The 24,117-nt window shown below is 45.6% G+C and overlaps 1 protein-coding gene across 1 annotated transcript in view; it reads right to left on the bottom strand.

Annotated features, from left to right (window-relative positions):
- The window catches only part of LOC136620973 (cytochrome P450 2K6-like), a 39,460-nt gene that overhangs the window by 5,951 nt on the left and 9,392 nt on the right, over positions 1-24,117 (bottom strand). Inside the window, exons 3-6 of the mRNA XM_066596117.1 lie at positions 23,131-23,280; positions 19,546-19,706; positions 5,168-5,344; positions 1,418-1,553 (exon numbers count right to left, since the gene is read on the bottom strand). Coding sequence (XP_066452214.1) covers positions 1,418-1,553; positions 5,168-5,344; positions 19,546-19,706; positions 23,131-23,280 — 624 coding nt within the window. The remainder of the gene's footprint in view (positions 1-1,417; positions 1,554-5,167; positions 5,345-19,545; positions 19,707-23,130; positions 23,281-24,117) is intronic.

Raw genomic sequence — 24,117 nt, 5'->3', positions numbered from 1 at the left:
ATGCGGAGCGGTTAGCTTCAACATTGTACTTGTACATACTAGGGTATAATATTGAACTCGTTAACCGTTTAACTGCTAGCTATTTCCTATGAAGGTGGATATATATATATATATATATATATATATATGTTTGGCTAGGCTGATTTAAGACACACATTTATATTATTACTACAATACCTTGAATCCACAGGTAGTAAAAGTGAAGATGCAGTTCTAAAGGCTTAAGGATGAGTTGCCAGTCACAGGGAATGCAGTGATGGTGGTAATGCAGTAGCAAGAGTGACCTGTAGAGGGCCTCTGAGCGCAGTTACTGAGTTTGTTTAATTAGCCTGCACCTGGAGGGGTGCAGCTGCACAGGTTAACGTCTTCCCTCACAAGGTCTCTCTGAAATCTAAGTAGACCTGATGCTGGTCTGCGAGGGACTGGGAAGCATGGAGCGGATAAGGGGTAGTCGGCCCCTTGCTCGTTGCCTGTTGGGGCGAAGTCACCTTCCTAGAAGATACACTGAAAGAAGCGGTATGCGTTGCTGTGTGCACTGTGATGTACAACAGTGCGAAGTTACATGTGATATGCTGGACTGTATTTATGTGCTGAATACCTTTTTTTTGTGCTAATGTTGAATTAAACGCTGGAGGAACCAGCATTTGGACTTTAATCTGTGTTCTGGAAGTCATTGGGGTGCTGCCACCCCTGGGTAGGAGAGAGTAAGCGAGAGATCCTGGGCAAATAACCCCCACTTGCCACAACACATATACACCATTTTCCAACTCTTCCTCTTTCAATGGGATTTATCTGAAGCAAGTGATTAGTAGACCTCTGCAGCTTTATTTACATAAGACTAGTCCCCTTTAGGAAAAGCTGCCATTGGAACCAAACAGCCATCCCATCGACTATCGCTCCTGTGCTTTTACAATGGAACGATAGTTGTTTAGAGAATGGCTGAAAATCGTCCGTCCCTGTCCGCCTCTATTCAGTGCAAACAGAGAGTCATTCATATGAAAAGTTCAGCAAGAAAAAGGTTCGCCTTCAGAGGTATGGAAAACTTTTGCCTTTGTTAATAGTGTCTAAGCATTTAATAAAACCAGGGCAGTCATTCATAGTTAACACAGGCAGATAGTCGCTTGGATTTTAGGTGAGCTAAAAACCAGGTAACTCTGACAGGTGAGCGATTTCTCACTCAGAGCCCTGTTGTACATGGGATGACTATTGTCCAAATTCGGTGTCTCTAGCAATGGTTCAAGCAATAATCGCCCCATGTAAAGGTACCGTAAACTGATGCCCATATCTATGTGTTTTAAAAAAAGTAAAAAGTTCTGTCATTAGATTTGATTACATTTAGTCTAGACCTCCACCCTGGCCTTTGGTCACATGGTGCACCATGTAATGTAGCATATATGCACAATATACAGTCTCTTACTTTGGATTTCTTGATATTTCATCATCAGCAGAAGAGCCCATCTCAGGGTGGTGGAGGTCGTTTCCATGCCAGCCGCAAAAAGGTCCGTAACAAGAGCTTTTAGGTTTTCATTGCTGAAGTATAATTCAGGTTTTTCCTAAGATATAAAATATATCACATGCACATTAGTGTTATAATAATGAGATGGAATGTCCTTGTGTAATAAGCCAATGTAGAAACCTCATAACATCATAATTAGAGATGAGCGAGCACCAAAATGCTCGAGTGCTCGTTACTCGAGTCGAACTTTCAGTGATGCTCGAGAGTTCGTTTCGAGTAACGAACCCCATTGAAGTCGATGGGCGACTCGAGCATTTTTGTATGTGACTGGTGCTCCGCTAAGGTTTTCATTTGTGAAAATCTTAGCAAATCACCAAAGTCATGTAAAAAACACATAAATGGATAGGGAAGGCGAGAAGCAACATGCAGGGCTGCATTTCGGGCTCCGAGGTCTCACTATTAAGCCACAATAGTGGCAAGAGTGAGACCCCCCCCCCCCGCACTGTCAGCATAAAGATCGTTCTCTGCCAGAGAAGAACGATGTTAGCCCATTGAATTCAATGGAGCCGGCAATACAGCCGGCTCCATTGAAAGCAATGGGCTGCCGGCGAGCGCGGGATGAATTTTCGGGAAGGGCTTAAAAATATAAGCCCTTACCTGAAAATCATCCTAAAATGTGTAAAAATAATAATAAAAAATGTATACTCACCTTTCCGCTGCAGTCGGAGTTCAGCCGCGTCTGGCTGGCAGTTCTCCTGAACTGTTTTCTGTAGTATTCAGCGGGTGGGGATTTAAAATCCCCGCCTGCTGAATGAGCTGCCTCTGATGGGTCACAGCCTCACCAATCAGAGGCAGCTCTCACTCACCCATTCATGAATTCATGAATGGGTGAGTGAGTGCTGCCTTTGATTGGCTAAGCGCAGGGACCAATCAGGGGCAGCTCTCAGCTGAATGACATTATATTTTTAAGCCCTTCCCGAAAATTCATCCAGCGCTCGCCGGCAGCCCATTGCTTTCAATGGAGCCGGCTGTATTGCCGGCTCCATTGAATTCAATGGTCAGTGCTCGTTTAATCGAGATGAGTACCGCGTGGTGCTCGTCTCGAGTAACGAGCATCTCGAGCACCCTAATGCTCGAACGAGCATCAAGCTCGGAAGAGTATGCTCGCTCATCTCTAATCCGTAGATGTCATCTAATACATGATGACATCTACTGATTACTGCTTAGTGTTGTCCTTTGGAGCAGTGTTCTAAATATGCAGTATTAAGCAATATTATCTAACTATTTGAATGTGGGCTTCTGAGAGAATATACATTGAATGGACACTTTTTAAAATCTAAAAGTGTGTTGGACCTCCTTTGGCCTTAATAACTTCAGGAATTCGTTGTGGCTTAGATCCCACTAGATGTGGAAATCGTTCTGCAGGAATATCATGTGGACAGGAAGCTTCTTATAGTTACCACAATTAGATGGAGATGCTGATATGTTCTAAATAGCTGACAGGTAGGGGTCATCGATTCATGCTGCTTGTGCCAAATCCAGACCTCCCATCAGCACGGTGCAACAGAAATCTGGATTCATCTGATCAAGTGATATTTTTTTGTATAAGGAAACTGCAAAAGTGTGAGGCCCGGGGGCTCTAATAAAGGGGCCATTGAGTGTATAATATAATTACCAGCTAGTAATCTTTTAAGGACTGTAATATGTATACATACGTTATGCATTCGTGAAGGGCGTATGAAGCAAGTCCGTGAGTAAAGTACATACCATAGAAGGTGGTTATCAGCTGTTTTTAACAGAAGACAGCTGCCGGTAACTGCCACGATTACAGCTAGCTCTGATCTTGAAGTTAACTTTTTAGATGTCGTGGTCAAAGACTCGCATTTAAATAGTCAAATGCCGCGCCTGGCCATGTGAATGGTAGGGGAAGCACTTATTTTAGCTGCGACTCAATCGCGGCTTTTTCCCTTTCATGCGATTTTGGGGCAAGATGCGGCCAGCGTGAAAATGCAATGCTCGTGTGAATGATCCCTTAATGTGACATAATAATAATGGTGTGCCGTGCTATCAGGTTGGGTTATTTACATTTTGAAGTACTTTTTTCTATTAAGATAAGAGAAGAATGTAATTTTAGTGGGTGAAGATAAGGTACCTTTCTGCACTGTGCTATCACAATCAAGCTGAAAAGGCAAACACAATTCTTGGACGTATTAAGAGAAGCGTAGAGTCTAGATCATATGAGGTAATTATTCCCCTCTACTCTTCCCTAAGGCCCATTTACACCAGCGATGATTGCTAAAAAATCAATAATCGGCGATCGTTTTAGCGATAATCGGTGCATATAAATGTGCGCCCACCGTCCGCTTTTCGGGCACTGTTAGCTGATTGTTAAATTCAAGCTAACCTGAAAATCATTGTTCACTTTTATCAGAAGTTCTCCACGGGGAGTGCTGATAGCATTGTTTCCCCATGGAAAACAAAGGATCTGATGTCATTCAGCGCAGGCTTCATTTGCACACTTAATTGGTACTTAAGTAACTGAATAGCTACTCAATACTTTATGCAAAATGATCGCTCGAAGCTGTCACTCAAACTGTCGTTTGAGCGATTTTTGAGCAATCATCTGCTGGTGTAAACGGGCCTTTAGTCAGACCTCATCTGGAATACTGTGTCCAGTTCTGGGCACCCCTCTTTGACAAAAAAAAAGACATAGACAAACTGGAGCAAGTTCAGAGAAGAGTTACCAGTATGGAGAGTGGTCTGCAAAGCATGTCCTATGAGGAATGGTTAAAGGATCTGGGAATGTTTAGCTTGCAAAAAGGAAGGCTGACTTAAGAAGGAGACTTAATAGCTGTCTACAAATATCTCAAGGAGTTGTCACAGTGCAGAGGGATCAGATCTATTCTCATTTGTACAAGGAAAGACTGAAAGCAATGGAATGAAACTGAAAGGGAGGAGACACTAATTAGATATGAGAAGACACTTTCTGAGAGTGAGGGTGATAAATGAGTGGAACAGGTTACCACTGGAGGTGGTGAGTTCTACTTCAATGGAAGTGTCCAAACAAAGGCTGGGCAAATATCTGGGATGATTTAGTGAATCATGCACTGAGCAGGGGGTTGGACCAGATGATCCTGGAGGTCCCTTCCAACTCTACCGTTCTATGATTCTATGATAAATTTGTCCCATCTGTATATTAAATAGAAAAATGTAAAAAATATATAAATCGTGCTGCAAAAAACAAGCCCTCATACAAATATGTCAATGGAAAAAAAATGTCATGGCAGGGACGAAAAAAATTAAAACAACAAAATGAAAAATGTCTGGTCTTTAAGGTGCCAAAGGGATTTTTTTTCTTTCGAAAACAAAGGATAATCAATGATCTGACTTTATCTTTCTTTGGACCATTTAGCCTTAAGATAATTATGTCCTAGTGGCATCCACAAGTTATTAGTTCCAGTTACTGTTTCAAACATGAATGACATAATCGCTTGTTTATAGCTACTATACCCCTGAAGAGTTCGGGTGAAACTATTTGGGGGAGCTGGTCCATTAGCACAGAGCCTCATGTAGTTTATCTTGCTAAAGCTCATCTCAGACTTAGTTTATCTGGCTGCATTTATCACACATGCTGGCAGATTTATGCATGTCACCAAGAGTTGTCCCAAATTGGAAACTCATCTCTGCTCAGTTGAATTAATGTTTAAATACCTCTTGTTGTTTCACCAAGAATGAGTCGATAAGATTCCTCTGGTCGTTTACATCCAGTTCTTTCCTCTGGTTGGTGAAGGTCTCTTGGATAAACTCATGCATTACAGCCGTCCTCTCGGCCACCTTGTTTTTGATTGTGGAACACCAGCGCATCACAGACGGAAATGTGTTATACAACTGCAGTGAAAAAAATACATGAATGGAAGTAAAAGAACTTAAAAGCTTAAAGACAAAGAACACTAGAGATGAGCAAGCACCAAAATGCTCGGGTGCTCGTTACTCGGGACGAAATTTTCGCGATGCTCGAGGGTTCGTTTCGAGTACCGAACCCCATTGAAGTCAATGGGCGACTCGAGCATTTTTGTATATCGCCGATGCTCGCTAAGGTTTCCATTTGTGAAAATCTGGGCAATTCAAGAAAGTGATGGGAACGACACAGCAACGGATAGGGCAGGTGAGGGGCTACATGTTGGGCTGCATCTCAAGTTCCCAGGTCCCACTACTAAGCCACAATAGCAGCAAGAGTGCCCCCCCCCTCCCAACAACTTTTACTTCTGAAAAGCCCTCATTAGCACTGCATACCTTAGCTAAACACCACACTACCTCCAACAAAGCACAATCACTGCCTGCATGACACTCCGCTGCCACTTCTCTTGGGTTACATGCTGCCCCCCCCCCCCCCCCCCGCACGACGCAGTGTCCACAGCGCACACCAAAGTGTCCCTGCACAGCCTTCAGCTACACTCATGCCAAACCACCCTCATGTCTATTTATAAGTGCGTCTGCCATGAGGAGGAACCGCAGGCACACACTGCAGAGGGTTGGCACAGCTAGGCAGTGACCCTCTTTAAAAGGGGCGATAGCCCACAATGCTGTACAGAAGCAATGAGAAATATAATCCTGTGCCACCGCCATCAGGAGCTGCACACGTGGGCATAGCAATGGGGAACCTATGTGCCACACACTATTCATTCTGTCAAGGTGTCTGCATGCCCCAGTCAGACCGCGTTTTTTTATAAATAGTCACAGGCAGGTACAACTCCGCAATGGGAATTCCATGTGCACCCACAGCATGGGTGGCTCACTGGAACCCACCGGCTGTACATAAATGTATCCCATTGCAGTGCCCATCACAGCTGAGGTTATGTCATGTTTAATACAGGTAGGCTTCGGCCCACACTGCATGCCCCAGTCAGACTGGGGTTCTTTAGAAGTGGACACATGCAGTTCCAACTCCCTGTGGACCCACAGCATGGGTGGCTCCCTGGAACCCACCGGCAGTACATAAATATATCCCATTGCATTGCCCATCACAGCTGAGGTTATGTCATGTTTAATACAGGTAGGCTTCGGCCCACACTGCATGCCCCAGTCAGACTGGGGTTCTTTAAAAGTGGACACATGCAGTTACAACTCCCTGTGGACCCACAGCATGGGTGGCTCCCTGGAACCCACCGGCTGTACATAAATGTATCCCATTGCAGTGCCCATCACAGCTGAGGAAACGTCCGATTAAATGCAGGTGGGCTTCGGCCCACACTGCATGCCCCAGTCAGACTGGGGTTCTTTAGAAGTGGACACATGCAGTTACAACCCCGTGTGGACTGACAGCATGGGTGGCTCCCTGGAACCCACCGGCTGTACATAAATTTATCCCATTGCAGTGCCCATCACAGCTGAGGTAATGTCATGTTTAATGCAGGTGGGCTTCGGCCCACACTGCATGCCCCAGTCAGACTGGGGTTCTTTAGAAGTGGACACATGCAGTTACAACTCCCTGTGGACCCACAGCATGGGTGGCTCCCTGGAACCCACCGGCGGTACATAAATATATCCCATTGCAGTGCCCAGCACAGCTGATGTAACGTCAGCTTTAATGCAGGTGGGCAAAAAATTAATTGGATTACACTGTAAGCGAGGGCCCCCAAAAATTGGTGTACCAACAGTACTAATGTACGTCAGAAAAATTGCCCAGTCCCAACCAAGAGGGCAGGTGAAACCCATTAATCGCTTTGGTTAATGTGGCTTAATTTGTAACTAGGCCTGGAGGCAGCCCAGTTAAAATAAAAATTGGTTCAGGTGCAAGTTTCAACGCTTTAATGAGCATTGAAACGTATAAAAATTGTTTACAAAAATTATATGACTGAGCCTTGTGGGCCTAAGAAAAATTGCCCGTTCGGCGTGATTACGTCAGGTTTCAGGAGGAGGAGCAGGAGGAGGAGGATGAATATTATACACAGATTGATGAAGCTAAAAGGTCCACGTTTTTGATGGTGATAGAGAACAATGCTTCCATCCGCGGGTGCAGCCTACGTATTGCGATTGCGCTAGCGACGGCTGAACGGTGCGCTGAGAGACATTGGTGGATGGGGCCGAGCACAGCGGAGGTGAGGGTGTGGGGGCAGGCCAGGAGACGGTAGTGCCTGTGTCCTGAGAGGGGGGTTGGATCTCAGTGGCAGGTTGGGGCACAGGGGGAGATGCAGCGGTGCAAACCGGAGGCGGTGAACGGCCTTCGTCCCACCTTGTGGGGTGCTTGGCCATCATATGTCTGCGCATGCTGGTGGTGGTGGCTCCCCGGCTGATCTTGGCGCGACAAAGGTTGCACACCACTGTTCGTCGGTCGTCTGCACTCTCAGTGAAAAACTGCCAGACCTTTGAGGACCTCGGCCTCTGCAGGGTGGCATGGCGCGAGGGTGCGCTTTGGGAAACAGTTGGTGGATTATTCGGTCTGGCCTTGCCTCTACCCCTGGCCACCGCACTGCCTCTTCCAACCTGCCCTGCTGCTGCACTTGCCTCCCCCTCTGAAGACCTGTCCTCAGTAGGCGTAGCAAACCAGGTGGGGTCAGTCACCTCATCGTCCTGCTGCTCTTCCTCCGAATCCTCTGTGCGCTCCTCCCTCGGACTTACTCCAATTACTACTACCTGAGTGATAGACAACTGTGTCTCATCGTCATCGTCCTCCTCACCCACTGAAAGCTCTTGAGACAGTTGCCGGAAGTCCCCAGCCTCATCCCCCGGACCCCGGGAACTTTCCAAAGGTTGGGCATCGGTCACGACAAACTCCTCCAGTGGGAGAGGATTCGGAACCATTGCTGCCCATTCTGGGCAGGGGCCCGAGAACAGTTCCTGGGAGTCTGCCTGCTCCTCAGAATGTGTCATTGTATTGGAGTGAGGAGGCTGGGAGGAAGGAGGAGCAGCAGCCAGAGGATTCAGAGTTGCAGCAGTGGACGGCGCAGAATTCTGGGTGGTCGGCGTGGCCTAACCTGCGGAGTGGATGGTCGCACAGAACTTGGACTCCTCAACCAGAAGGTTAATCTTACACCTTCAATACCTTCCTGGCACCTCAAGTCCACCAGAGACCGGTGAGAACCACAGCTGATCCCCCTGCACGCCGAGAGAACTGTGACCGGGCTCCGACGCCGTTGCTGTCAGTGGCAGAGCGGCGAGACCGGGCGCCGGAGACGAGCAGCGGCCATCTTACACGCTGAGGTTCCGCTCGCTTTCTGAAGAAAGGAAGCGCCCGGCGACAGCCAGCACGACCGGTACAGACAGCGTTTCAGCTCCCTGGGAGGTCAGAGGGGAAGGAGAGCGTGACTGCAGCACTCACCGGAGCGGCAGGCTTTCAGCTCCTCCGGTGCTATAGCAACAGACGCAGGGACGGGTGAGCAGATCAGCGGAGGAGGGTGACGATCGGGTGTGAGGTGGATAAAGAGAGGAGCCTGCTCCAACACTATCCTCCACTAAAAGTAAAAGTGAAGAAAAAGCAGTATTCCAGGTGCCTTCTGCCCCCCCCCCCCCCCCTCCTTCCTCTCCCTCCTCGGCGGGAAGTTTCCCGCCTAACCTCTCCACCACTCCACCCCCCCCTCTGGGTGAAGATAGTTGAATTGTCTCCAAGGGGAGCTCTTGTTAACCCCTTAACACCGGAATAGCCTATTATCACCCTCAGGGGACCCAAAGGCTCATATATAAGAGCACTGCTCTAATTTTTTCTTGTGGATCCTGCAGCGCAAGATCTAATTCATCCACTACAATTTTCTCAAATTTGAGAAGCCTGGACAATGAGGGTGATGCCTGCCTAAAGCCGCACCCCTCAGTCAGACGCCCACAGTACCCTCAATAACGGTAAAATATTAAGAAAAATGGGAAAGACAGTAAAAGATAAGAACACAGACCTACAAAACACCCCTCGACCGGCCAAAACACAGGTGGATGTGCAACGTTTCTTCAAAGAGCGGACTGCGCGTTTCCCGCGTCCCGCGTCCAAGATGGCGTCGGCACATGCGCTCACCCCTGTACTCAATCAGACGGAGGAAGAAGAACCCCCCTCAGAAGGAGAAGAGGGTGAGTCAGTTTCAAGGGGTTTCATGATTAACCTGATTTCACAAGCCCTGCGCCCCATTAGCTCAGATCTGGCTGAAATAAAAGACGAGCTCAGACATCTGGGACACAGAGTGGAGGATTTGGAGTCATCCTCTGCTGCCATTGTATCTCATTCCCTGCAGTTAGAGCAAGCAGTAAAGGAGCAGCATATATACCTTAACAGGGCGCTTCTGCTTCAAGAAGATCTTGAGAACAGGAATAGGCGCAATAATTTGCGCCTAAAGGGGATTCCAGAATCCTATGCTAACGTATGTCTTCCGAAGATTGCCAAAGAACTTTTTACTACCCTGCTAGGGGAAGAAAGAGCATCTAGCATCAGTATTGAGAGAATACATCGAGCTCTCAGACCCCCATCTAGCTCTTCCGATTTCCCCAGAGACGTGGTCTGCAAGCTGCTTGCATTCCCCGACACAGCCGCGGTGCTGAGAGCTGCCAGATTACACGGCGAATTGAAATACTCGGACTCTTCGGTTCGGATCTTTCAAGACCTTGCACCCTCCACCCTGGCTAAGCGACGTGCTCTGCGTCCACTGCTGGAGGTCCTCAAATCCAGAGACTTGAGATATGCCTGGTTATTCCCCTTCGGCATCAGCATCCCTATACAAGGCAAGAAGTTCAATATTCGCACCCAGGAAGATATGCAAAAATTATGGGAGCGTCTCGATATTGAACCGATTGACCTTCCTAATTGGCAGTCGATTCCTGATCCTCTTCAATTCCAACCGCTTGAAGACCCAAGGGACTGGACAACAGCGGGCAGATCAAAATCCCCTAAGGGGAAAAAGAAGAAGCCACGTGAGGACTCGTGAGACCTATAATTGCTGTCTGGATGCACATCGCTCTACTGGTCGACAGAGTTGAGCAGACCCTAGGAGCGGCCTCCATTCCATCCGGGCTGCTCGCCTACTGTAGGGCCTTTGTTCCTCTGTTCGTCTCTCTGCTTATTTTCCCTTTTCCAGATTCTCCAGATGTACCGACTGTCTCCAATGCCCGACGAGGTTGATGGCGCAGAACCGTTTCTTCCCGTCTCCTAGGGATTCCCCGGTGGGATGACGAGATTGCACCTTCTACAAATCTTCGACACTCTTCCTTATTACCGGTGACTGTTACTTAACAAAGTATCGACCATTAAGGTCCCTCCATACTTCGGCCCCACCACACGTTCTATGCGTTTTATATGTTTCACAATATATGTTGTCACTATACGTTACATATTGCATTTTATTGCATTTTACCATTCACCTCAGGCGCCTAGCCCACTAGCTCCCCCCTGTTGGGACTGGATGGGCTTCTGTACTGATACGTCCAGGTAATAAACTTTAAACTTTACTCTGATTTCCCGAAATAGTCTACGACTTCTCGGGCTTTCAGTTAACCGTCCTCGGTTATTGAACTACAAACTTAGTAGTTTCAGATTGAAAAGTTAAATCTACTTTGCGGGCAGAGACTCTCCTTACAGGGAATCTCTGTCCTTTCTGTTAACAACTAGACTTGTGTTTGCACCCCCCCTGTCCTCTTACCCTCCCCCTCTTCCCTAACCTTCCCGCACCTTTTAATAACTCCCCCCCCCACCGCTTTGCCGCTGTGGTCTCACGAAGAAGATATATAGCGAACGCCCACACCCTCTATCTGGTGACATCTTGGTACATTTACATTTCTGTTTGTTCACTCCTTAGCTCAGGTACGCCCTAATGAGTGGTTTACGCCTCACGTCCTTCAACGCCAGGGGCCTCAACTCTCCGTCTAAACGTCATGACCTTGAACTGCTACTGAGAAGGTACGATACCAAAATTCTTTTTGTCCAAGAAACCCATTTCAAGGGCGGCAAAGCCTTCTCCCTTCCAGGGAAGTGCTTTCCCAGTGCCTTTCATAGCACTCACCCCTCTTCGGCCTCCAAGGGGGTCTCCATATTCTTACACAAAACGATCAATTTCGTGGAGGAGGCCCATTTTGGGGACGAGGAGGGCAGAGTTCTCTTCCTGAGGGGTACACTAAACAACACCAAAATGACCCTAGCTAATATCTACGCTCCCAATTCGGAGCAAGTGCCCTGGCTGTTAAAACAGCTGGAAATTCTGAAACAATTTAGTGCAGGTCAGATTATTCTTGCAGGTGATTTTAATGTCACCTTCAACCCCGCTCTAGATTCCTCTTCTGGCCGGTCGCAGGTCTCGCAGGGCAAACTGAGAAGACTGGGCAAACAGATTCAGGAGCTCGGCTTGGTGGACTCGTGGCGTTCTCTTAACCCCACCACTAAGGATTTCTCTTATCTCTCTTCGGTACACTCGACATACCAAAGATTGGATTACATCTTGGTCTCCTCCGCCCTCCTCACGACGTTGATCAGTGCCGTCATAGACACTATGAGCATATCAGATCATGCCCCCGTGCACGTGACGATCCGTCCACCACAATCGTGCGCTAGGGAGTGGAGATGGTCACTGAATACATCTCTCCTAGATCAGATAGAGGACAAAGAATATCTGACCAAACATCTAGAGGAGTACTTTCTCCTTAACTCCACAGAGGGGTCCAAGTCCCCGATAGTCTGGGAGGCCCATAAGGCCTATATGCGAGGCCTGTTGATTGACCTGGGTTCTCGGGTCAAGAAACGCACACAGAAGGCTATTGATGATAAGCTCTCACTAATTGCTAAACTAGAGTTAACAGCGAAATTGTCACAAACTAAACTAAACCTAGATAAATTGGCTGAGGTAAGAGCTGACCTGAAACTACTATGGAACTCTAAATTCAATAAAAAACAGTTATATTTCAGACATAAGGTGTACGCCCAGGGCAATAAAGGCAGCAGACTTATGTCAGCACTAATTAAAAAAGCTCGCACTAGGAACCAGATCAGGGCCATTAAGGCCCCATCTGGAGTAATTATGACCGCCTCCAAAGACATAGCGGAGGAATTCCGAAAGTACTATTCGGATCTATATAACATAAAAAAAGAAGGTGATACCTCACCCCCTGAAAGGCACACAGACCTCATCGACGGTTTTCTCCGGCGGATTAAAATGCCTAGAATTGATTCACTGAAGGCTTCCTCCCTAACTAGTCAGATAACACAAACCGAGGTGGAGGAACTGATAACGTCCAGCCCTCCTAATAAAAGCCCCGGCCCTGACGGTTTCCCCCTTCACTACTATAAAATATTCCTCCCAGAGTTGAAACCTAGATTGACAACCCTGTATAATGACCTGATGGGGGGCGCATCCCTGCCGAGACAGGCCCAGGAGGCACACATTGCCTTGATTCACAAAGATAACAAAAACCCGGAGCTTTGCAGGAACTACCGCCCCATATCCTTGATTAATCTGGATATGAAACTGTGGGCTAAATTGTTGGCAAATAGACTGGCCCCCTTTATACCCTCCCTAATAGAGGAAGAACAGGCGGGATTTGTTAAAGGAAGGGAGGGGAGAGATAACTGCCTTAGACTTCTCCATGCGGCCAGATTTGCTCAATATCACAATATCCCTCTTGCCCTAGTAGGAACGGATGCCGAAAAGGCTTTTGATAGGGTTGACTGGCTGTACATGGAGAGGGTGCTCCACCACTTTAACCTGCCCGAGCAGTTCATACGTGCAATTTTCTCGCTATATGCTTGCCCTCATGCACGACTTAGAGTAAACAAGACTCTCTCCCCTCCCTTCCACATAAGAAATGGCACTCGGCAGGGGTGCCCCCTCTCTCCCTCTCTATTTATTCTGTCTCTGGAACCCCTACTGCTGAGGATAAGGCAGGACGCTGGGGTGAAAGGCCTCAATGTGGGTGGCCAACAACTCTCAGCGGCGGCCTTCGCGGACGACGTGGCATTCTTGGTTACCGACCCCCAGAAGAGTCTGCCCAGACTCTTAGAGCTTTTAGAGGAGTTTGGCAAATTATCAAACTTTAAAATTAACTTCGCAAAGTCGACAGCTTTAAATATCTCCATTCCATCCAAGCAGTACAACCAGCTGAGAGCCAACTCGCCATGGGCTTGGTCATCCACATACCTAGAATACCTGGGTATTAGACTAACCAGAAAAGCCGAAGATTTATACAACGCAAACTTCGCCCCTCTTATCGACCGGGTCAAGCACCTTCTCAAAAATTATGACATTCCATTTGTGTCATGGTTTGGGAGAAAAAACATTATTAAAACCTACATTCTTCCTATCATTCTATACAAGATCAGGATGCTCCCTATCCACCTCCCTACCTGCTTTTTTAAAGAGTTGCGCTCGTCCTTCTCATGTTTTGTGTGGAGGCGGAGGAGACCAAGACTGGCGCACAGCCTGATGGTCAGGAGGGGCAAGGAGGGGGGCATAGACCTCCCCCACCTAAGCGACTACTACAGAACTTCCCAGCTTCAATACTGGTGGGACCTGACGCAGACGAAGGGAGATAGGATACTTACAAAATTGGCAGAAGGGTATAACAGAACTCCTCTGGCAGAGGACCTATGGTTCCCAGTCAGATCACGCTATCAGGCCAAGACTTACAACCCGCTTCTCAGGGGGCCTTGTGGGGTATGGGATAGGCTTAGAGAGGAGCTGGCTCCATATCCCTCACCCATACTCCCGCTGTCCTCCATCTCCAAAATTCTGAACCCCCATAAGAGTCAGGACTTTGCCCCGGTGTGGGGGAAATTTAAGTCACTTCATATAGCACATCTACAATCCCTGGCCCATCTGGACCCTATCAGCATCCTCCAAAAGCTGCAGCCGGAGCAGAACTTCTCCTTCTTGGAGGTAGCTCAGGTGACGGGCATGTTTAAAGCATACTTCAGCACTTACAAATCCACTAGACCTTCTACACCATTTGAAAGGGCCTGGCTAGACAACAAAGCCTCTCAGAGGAAAATTACCTTCCTTCGTAAGAACTTTATCTCCCCAGTTCAGCCCTATAAACCAACCTTCCCCATCTCGTGGGAGAAGGAATTGGGGATCTATCTAAGCACAGAAGAAACTAATTCAATCCTTAATACCTCATTTGGTCTGTCCCCTTGCGTCTTGGCCCAAGAGGCACACTACAAACTGCTGGTAAGGTGGTATCGAACCCCTCAGTGGTTATTTGACCACAAACTCTCCACCCAGAAAGCTTGCTGGAGATGTAAGAAAGATGTAGGGACATACCTTCACATCTGGTGGTCATGCCCATTGCTGACCCCCTTTTGGAGAAGCGTGGAAGAAATTATACAGAAGATTAACCCAAAGATCTCAATCTCACCGGACCTAGTCCTGTTATGGAGGCCAAATGCGCATTTCCACCCCTCCAGAAATAAATTGATTGCTTTGCTCCTGGATACTGCTAAATCCCTAATTCCCCGTTTATGGCTACAAAATACTCCCCCAACGTTGGGTCAATGGAGAGATAGAGTGGACAATCTATACTCGTTAGAAGAATTACATAGCTGGTCCAACAAATCTTATGACAAGTTCATCGTAACATGGGCGCCATGGCGTGAGGTTCGGCCCCTGGCATTGTGAGACTAAAGAGACGGATCAGTCGGGGGCGCTCTTTCCATCTCACCCCCCCCCCCTTGTACTAAGAGACCACCACGGAATTCCCATCCCCCTTCCCCCTTCGTCCCTACAGCACTCCCTTCCCCCCTCCTTCCTACACCCCCCCCCCCTTCACAATCCACAGATGTTGATTTTGTGTTATATTACCATCTGTCGGATTGGAGAGTTAAACTGGAGGAGAAGAGTTCTGATAGTGTTGCTTCATTTTATTATGAAAACTCCTCCAGAAGCGTTACAAATATCTTTTCATAATGCCAATCGCAGAACGAATAGCTGAGTATGAAATTATAATACTGGCAGGTTGCACTCTCCCTTCCCATGTATGCTTGTTACATGTTGTATCTTTTGATATTTCTGTCTAATTGCCAAAACTTCAATAAAAACTGATTTATAAAAAAAGAATTCTGGGTGGTCGATAGATTGCTGGATGCACTTTCTGCCATCCACAACAGGACCTGCTCACACTGCTCAGTTTCTAATAAAGGTCTACCGCGTGGACCCATTAATTGTGAGATGAATGTGGGGACGCCAGAAACGTGCCTCTCTCCTAATCCCGCAGCAGTCGGCTGCGATACACCTGGATCAGGAGCTCGGCCTGTGCCCACACCCTGACTTGGGCCTCCGCGTCCTCGCCCGCATCCACGTCCTCTAGGCCTACCCCTACCCCTCAGCATGGTGTATTACCAGTAGTGCAGAAACAGAACGCTGTAATTAAATGTGCCGCTTATTGGCCTGTGGTTGGAGGCTGACTTCCCTTACGGAACGCACAGCAGAGCCAGAAAACAATTTTGCGCACGCCTGTAGTGAGACATAGGTGCGTATGACTGAACTAGTGGAATTCACAGAGCAGAAGCAGTCAAGTGGCCAAAGGTATTTTGCTTCTATTTTTTTTAAATGCTGAGCTGATACAGCAGACAGATACTGTAGGCAGCGTATAATATTATGTATACTCTTTCCCTCTGGCGGGATGACGGCGATCATGTAACAGAGACAGTAGATTCAGGAAACAATTTTGCGCAAGCCTGCTGTAACGCTTAGCTGCGTATTAATTAGGACTACTACCCCCAGCAGATAGATACTGTAGGCAGCGTATAATATTATGTATACTGTTTCCCTCTGGTGGGATGACGGCGCTGATGTAACAGAGACAGCAGATCCAGGAAACAATTTTGCGCAAACCTACTGTAACGCTTAGCTGTGTATTAATTAGGACTACTACCCCCAGCAGACACGCAGTAAATTGAAGACGGTCACAGGCAGCCCAAATATAGTATTTTTCCCCAATTTTTTGGAAAAAGGCCACTGCCTATATAGCCTGAATATCTCTTTCCCTGCCTCACCAGTACTGGCCCTATACTCTGTAAAATGACTGCAGACTGCGGACGCAATGCTCTGCACGCCCGATATACAAAAAAAAAAATTGTGCAACACTGCTAAAAGCAGCCTCAACAGTACTGCACATGGTCAGATGTGGCCCTAAGAAGGACCGTTGGGGTTCTTGAAGCCTAAAATAACTCCTAACGCTCTCCCTATAGCAGCTCCGGCACCAGCAGCACTGTCCCTGATCTCTGTCAGAATGCATCTGTGGTGAGCCGCGGGAGGGGCCGATTTATATACTCGGGTGACACCTGATCTCGCCAGCCACTCACTGCAGGGGGGTGGTATAGGGCTTGAACGTTGCAGGGGGAAGTTGTAATGCCTTCCCTGTCTTTCTATTGGCCAGAAAAGCGCGCTAACGTCTCAGAGATGAAAGTGAAAGTAACTCGAACATCGCGTGGTACTCGTCTCGAGTAACGGGCATCTCGAACATGCTAATACTCGAACGAGCATCAAGCTCGGACGAGTACGTTCGCTCATCTCTAAAGAACACATTAGTACTGATTTTCATTTTATTGTGCATTTGCTTCCTAATTGCAAAATAAATAACTGTCTAAATAGTCATCATTAAAACAAATTCCTACTATTTTTCAGCTGTAGACTCTGTGTAATTCCTGTACATGGCTGGCTGTGCTATTGGGTTTGGATAGGCTGGGGAAAGGAAATATGGGTATTTACACTGGCCATTTTAGATGTGGGTTGTACATACACCCAACATGTCTGGGGAGGAGCAGAAAGAATTATATGGAGAGGTAAGTGGAGGCACCACTACTCATGGATAGTGACCATCACAGAAGTACTGACCTATTAGGCTATGCCTAAGCCACGGCCTAATATATCATCCAGGAGGGCCTTTCTCATTCCTCTGGCTGCAATATTTAACTGTCAGCCCTTGGGATTGTGTCAAAGGGTTGCTGGTGATGTCATATTAAGCGGAGACCCTTCCCTTTGTTTTGATGACCTAGATGCTGCAGTGTATTGTGACATCTAAGGGGTTACAATATAGGCTTCAATGTGCGACTTTTAGGGGTCCAAGTCCCAGGAAACCCTCCATTCACATGAGGGTGGGGTCCAAGTGAACAAAATAAATTAAACCAGTATCACCATCAATATATGGTGATCTGACTCTTAGGAAAACCCAGAGTGATTCAGCAGACTGATTGGTTTGTGTCTGGTTTTACAACTCGGCATTATTCAATATGCAGTCCCGTATGATAGGTCCAGAAAGGCTGAGACGCTGACCAATCACATTGAAGACGTGTTAAAAGCTGCAAAGAAGAAGACAGAGAGACTTATTGGCAAAGAGAATAAAACTGACCCAAAGCTGTTCGTCAACTATATAAATAGTAAAAAGATTAATACTGAAAGTATTGATTCTATAATAAATAATGTAGGAAAAACATCTAGATGGCGATGAGGAGAAAAGAAATCTATTAAATATTTTTTTCTCCAGTGTATTCACAGAGGGAAATAAAATGTCAGATGAGATGCAAAGTGATAAAGTAAACTCTCCACTAAATATCACCAAATATCACCAATCACCAAACTAACTCAGGAAAAAGGGCAGAGCCATCTTAAAATATTGAAATAGACAAATCACCAGGTCCCAATGGCATACACCCGGGTTTTAAGGGAATTAGGTAATGTGATAGACAGGCCGTTGTTTCTTATATTTAAAACCTCTTTAGTGATGGGGTCTGTTCCACTGGATTAGTGCATAGTTAATGTGGTGCCAATATTCAAAACGGGGTCAATGAGGGGTCGCTACTGTCAAACCAACCTGACGAGCTTCTATGAGGAGGTAAAGTTTAGATTTCAACGGGGAGAGTCACTGGATCTTGTGTATATGGACTTTTCAAAAGCATTTGATACTGTGCCGCATAAAAGGTTGGTATATAAAATGAGAATGCTTGGTCTGGGCGATAATATATGTAGGTAGGTAAGTAACTGGATCAGTGGAAGAGGGTGGTTAGTAATGGTGCATACTCTGATTGGGTAATAGGATGCCACAGGGGTCAGTTTGGGCCCTATTCTTTTTAATATATTTATTAATGACCTGGTAGCATGATTGCACAGCAAAATATCAATATTGGCAAATAACACAAAACTATGTTAAAAAATTAACATAAGAGAGGATGCAAGGCGGTTGCAAGAGGATGTGGAAGAGTTGGGGGCTTGGGAAGAAAAGTGGCAAAAGTAATGAACATGGGCAGAGGAAATATATGTCACCATTAGACAGTAAATGGGAAACCACTGAGAAACACTGACATGGAAAAGGACTTGGGGATTTTAGTTAACTGTAAGCTTAACTGGAGCAACCAGTGTCAGGCAGCTGCTGCAAAGTCAAATCGGATCATGGAGTGCATCAAAAGAGGTCTAGAGGCACATGATAAGAACTTTGTTCTTCCTCTTTATAAATCACTAGTCAAAACACACATGGAATATTGTATACAGCTTTGGGCACCGGTATTCAAGAAGGACATATCAGAGCTTGAGCAACTAAGGGTGGCAACTAAGTAATAAATGGAATGGGTGGACTACAATACCCAGAGAGGTTATTGAAATTGGGATTATTTAGTTTAGAAAAATGATGGTTGAGGGGTGACCTAATAACCATCTATTTATAACCAGGACTGTGACTGTAACAAGGGAGCGCTCTAGAGGAAAGAAGGTTTCTACACTGACATAGAAGGAAGTTCTTTACTGGAAGAGCATGGAACTCTCTGCCTGAGGAAATGGTCATGGCAAATTTGATAAAAGAGTTCAAGAAGGGCCTGGACGCTTTTCTTGGGCGATACAATATCATATGTTATAATCATTAATAACTTCAGAAGGGTTGGTGATCCGGGGATTATTCTAATTGCCAGATTGGAGTCAGAAAGGATTTTTTTCCTTTTAATGGGGAATATTGACTTCTACCTCATTGGGGATTTTTTGCCTTCCTCTGGATCAACATTGTGGGGTAATAGGCTCAGCTAGAGGGACATGTGTCTTTTTTTCAGCCTTACATACTATATTACTATGTTACTTCTATGGATATTTATCAGTGTTACAGTTTTTTTCCAGTGAACCCTTTTAAAGATAACATGGAGTTGAGCTGCTCACCACAGCCATTGGGTCTCCAAATAATTTGGCACTTTCAGTAACAATATTTATCAGCTTCACAAGTGTGGGATCTTCATAAGGAAATCGATGACTCAGTAAGATGGAGATTATTATGTTGGCTACAGCAGCATTTATTGTCATGTGGTTATCAAAGGGCTCGCCTGCAAATACAAGGGTCAGAATGTATTAATTCCATCATTTGAAGCGTGTAAATATGTAAAATATAACATGCTCTAGTGTATTGAGTAATTCCCGTTGGACTGATAGCCAAAAGGCAACCACGCAGCCTCCAATAAAAACTGAACCAGCTTTGCTGATAGAAAAGTGTCATGGCTTTTTGGCTAGCACTGCTGGCACATCAATTTTTCCATCAGCAAAGGTATGTGACATAGCTACGATAGTGGGTACAGAGCAGGGGCGTAATCACTAGCATAACTATAGGGAATGCAGAAGATGCGGTTGCACATAAGACCCATAAGGCCTCTCTTCGCCATATAGGAAGCCCAGTACTATGAAAAAAGCATTATAGTTGGGGGCCCTGTTACAGGTTTTGCATCAGGGCCCAGGAGCCTTAGGTTACGTCTCTTGAGCCTGGGTGCAATAGTTCATCTGTACCCGTACCCATACCTAAACCATACTGCCTACAGCTGCAAAACTAATTGACATACATGATCTAGCCAGTTGGCATAGGTTTTCCAAACATGACTCATTTCCTGGACTATGTGAAAGTGTGTTTGTAGCCCCTTAAATTGTGTTCATGTTTTCTATTGCATTTTTAAACCACAATTAGGACACTCCCACACATGCATTCAGTTAAGCGGCGGTCGAAACTGGTGGCATTTCACTGCAATTTTAAGCTGCATTTTTGAATGCATGGTACAGCATTTGACAGCGCTTTTTAACACACCTCATCATTGTGATAGGTGATAAGGTGCATTAAAAAACACGAAAACGCAGAGAAATAGAACAGGCAGTGCTTGAAAATCATAGCGTTAGAAATGCTGCATTTGAGTGCAGGTCTACAAGGCCCTATTGAAATAAATGGAAGCGTTGTACAGCGATTAGCACAGCGCTCGAGATGCCCCGCTAACCGCAGTAAAAAGCAGTCGGTGTGAGAGCAACCTTGCAATCACATCAAAAAATGTATGGGCATTTAAATAATACAAGAATTTTTTTATTTTTAAACCACATGCATGTTTTTGATGTGTTTTTAATAGTATGTAAAGTGTGTAACCATATACAGGAAATACTTAGGTTATACCAGCATGATACACGTCACTTAGACTGCAGTTGTGACCAATCGCAACTGTAGTCTATCAGTGGAAGGGAGGAGCATATGCCCGGGGAGTCTGTAGCCTGTAACTGTCTGCCAGCTCCGTGGTAATGGCCCTCCCCTCTTTCAGTGCCACCCACAGCAGGCCCGCAGACCACAGCATATGGCATAGGAGCCACCATTCACTAAGGGGCCGGGTTGCAACTGCGACCCCTAATAGCACGCCAATGTTAAAGAGGTAAGCCAGCTTCCAATGCCCGAGGAGGCCCAAATATCCCTCCGACACCAGTATTACATTTGGCACATGGTAAGTGGGAGCCCTGTTCTAGATTTGTTTTGGGGTCCATGAGCTTCAAACTACACCTCTGGCTGGGAGTCATCATGGTCAGAACTTTATTTATTGGACATTGATGGCATATAATAGCAACACCATCATTAGAAACACCACCAATATCTGTACTGAGGGTAATAAACCTTGAAAGAGTGGATTTTGGCACTTCTTTGCGGTTTGGTTCATATTTCTAAAGGTACATTTACACAGGGTGCTTATCGCCAGAATTATAGCTGAAAACAGCAAATTCGAGTGATAATAGTCCCATGTACATGTGTCTGCCGACAGGGCAGTAGGTGAGAAATCGCTCACCTGTCAAAGTTGCTTGGTTTCCAGTAGAACAAAAAGCAAGCAATTGTCAGGCCATGTAAACAGGAAACTCTCAATGTTTGACTGACTCCTGCTTACTGTGAATGGAGATGGGCAGGCCGGAACAATCCCTAGCCCACTCTGCCTCCATTCATTTGAATGACTATCACTCCTGCTTACGAGCCTGACAGTCATCTCATCTTAAGGTGCCTTAAGGCATTCTCAAATTGTAATCGCCTGTTGAGAAAAAGTTCTGATAGCACATTAGGGTGAAGGATATGGTCTAGAAGGGGTAGCTCAGCTTTAAACCATTGATGACCTATTCTAAGGATAGGCCATCAATAGTAAATTGGCAGAGACCTGCCATCCATGTACCCTGGCGATTATTTGTTCGCTGGGCCAGTGCCCTGCTGTACAGAGTTGCTCTGCTGTGAATGGAGCTGTGTGTTTCTGACATCTTAGCATCTGCTAACAGTATCACACTAGCTCAATCAGCTATTTAGGGAATGTACCCCATATCAAGCAGAGTTTCCGCCCAGAGAGTATAAATAAAAGATCAAAGAAAGAAAATTGTGACTCATAGCCTCTGTGGTAGGCCAGAGTATATTTTTTCTCAAACTGAGTTTATACATTCTGTATTCATTCTCTAATCCCAACATAAGGGAATAAGCCTACTTCTTGATGATCCGCTTGACTAGCGGGGAAACGCGTCAAAGCCTTATAAAGTGAATATGAAATACAGAAATTGTTTTTCATAAGATAAGAAGTCATCATTTTTTTATGAAAAAACTGTGAAGTGCACGAACATACTTACCCAATCACTCCGTAATCAGTGGAGCCTTACTAATAATTTCATTGCTATACGGACTAGTAAACTCAGATGTAGTCTAAAATACATAGACAGAGGGCCCACTGGTTAGTTTTCCCTGAACTATTATCAATAAAAGGGGAAACAATGTTACCACATAGTCCTAAAGGGCTGTAATTTTGTGTTGTTTGCTTTTGTTGGTGTGCCCCATACGTGGTTGAATTTTAATATAATAAAATTTAGTTTTAATAATAGTCTATACTGTGAAGGGCTTCAATTGTAAGAATAGACTACTGCCTCTGTGATTTCCCTATAATTTTGACTCAGTGTGATAGTGTCACCTGTACCAGAAAATTCTCATTCAAGTCCCTGTCCAAAGGAAGATTTTGTTTGTTTTCGTAAATACTGCCACTCTAGTCCATAAGATGTCCTTGGGATTGCATCTCAGCCCCATTTAAGCGAAAGCAGATTATTTTTCTGGCATTTTCTTTGAGAAGGGCCTACAAACCTCATTCAGAGATTGTCTCGTGCATGAACCAACTATTAAGTTGACTGCATAGTAAATATACTCATTTAATAGACTACTAACAAAATTTTCCCAGGTATTCCTGAAGATCATCCACTAGTTGCAGGAACTCATGTGATAACAGAAATCAGCTATAACAGGGAACATGACATTAGACATCTCCATCTGAAAATGACCATGTAGCAGATCATGGAGACCTTAGCTGGATGGTTGACATTCAGAATTATCTACTCTGGTGGGACTATTGTACCCCATGATACAATGCTCTCAATAGATGCCACTACTACTAAGTATAGTAAGTTTAACTCAAGAAGCAAAATATGGAACTGTTGACCAACCTTTATAAGATCTGAACTTCTGGACCAAAAAATCACTTTCTTCAGTAATCTTATTTTCAATGGTTTCCTTCCCCATTCCAAAATCTCGAAGTGTCGACAGAGTGAATCGTCTCATCACTTTCCAGTTATCATTGTGAGCGAAAATAACTCCTGAGGACATGAGGGAAAAATAATAGACATACAAGATGGCGACCATCATATTCCCTATAGATTCAATAGTCAAAAATTGTCACAAATGGAAACATTTTTCTTCCGTGGCCACTAAAGCCTGGCTGAGTGGTCATCTGCACAATGAATGGTACATGACAGCCAACTGGCTTCTTCTGATTTATGAAAGCAATGGGATAAAGGGAACCCCCGCAGGAATGCAAGGCTGTTTTCACATGAAAATGCCTCGCATCCAGGGGTTTCCCATGGATTGCGAGAGCGATATTGGTCTGTGAATCAGGGTCCGATATTGCCCTCGCCAGTGTGCAGGAGGCCTTAAACCGTTAATCAGCTCCGATCGAACTCTATAGGAGCTGCCTGTGTATCTCGGCAAAAGGTAGGGCAGGACTGATCTTTTCATGTGCCGTATAAAATTGGTCGTAAATGTGCTATTTTCCCCAATGCAATTTTATTATGTGCCCAATAGTTGCTTATCTGAATGAATAAATTAGAATCCAATGCTTCAGATGGTCACGATTTTTGGATGCAGCTCCAATAGTGGCATAGGGCCTACACTGTAGGGGGAGGGGGGATTTAAAAATGTCATTCTCTATTTTGTCCCGCCAGGTGAATAGAAGCTGAAATCTTCTGATTGCTTGTATAATACTTTGCAATGTTCAGTATAATAGGCAGATGTCTCTAGCAAACCTGGAGGCATGTGTTAGTCCTAAGGTTACCATGCAAAACCATCAGTATCTTGTAATTGTGTTTTCAGGCTCTGATGGGCTGACAGAGGTGAAATTCTCTCGACCTCCCGAAATGCTGCTGTTGCTATTGCCT

The sequence above is a fragment of the Eleutherodactylus coqui genome, chromosome 1 (genome assembly GCF_035609145.1).
Source record: "Eleutherodactylus coqui strain aEleCoq1 chromosome 1, aEleCoq1.hap1, whole genome shotgun sequence".
Classification (NCBI taxonomy): domain Eukaryota; kingdom Metazoa; phylum Chordata; class Amphibia; order Anura; family Eleutherodactylidae; genus Eleutherodactylus; species Eleutherodactylus coqui.
Note: the sequence above shows the minus strand (reverse complement) of the source record. Positions and strands in the feature narration are given on the sequence as shown.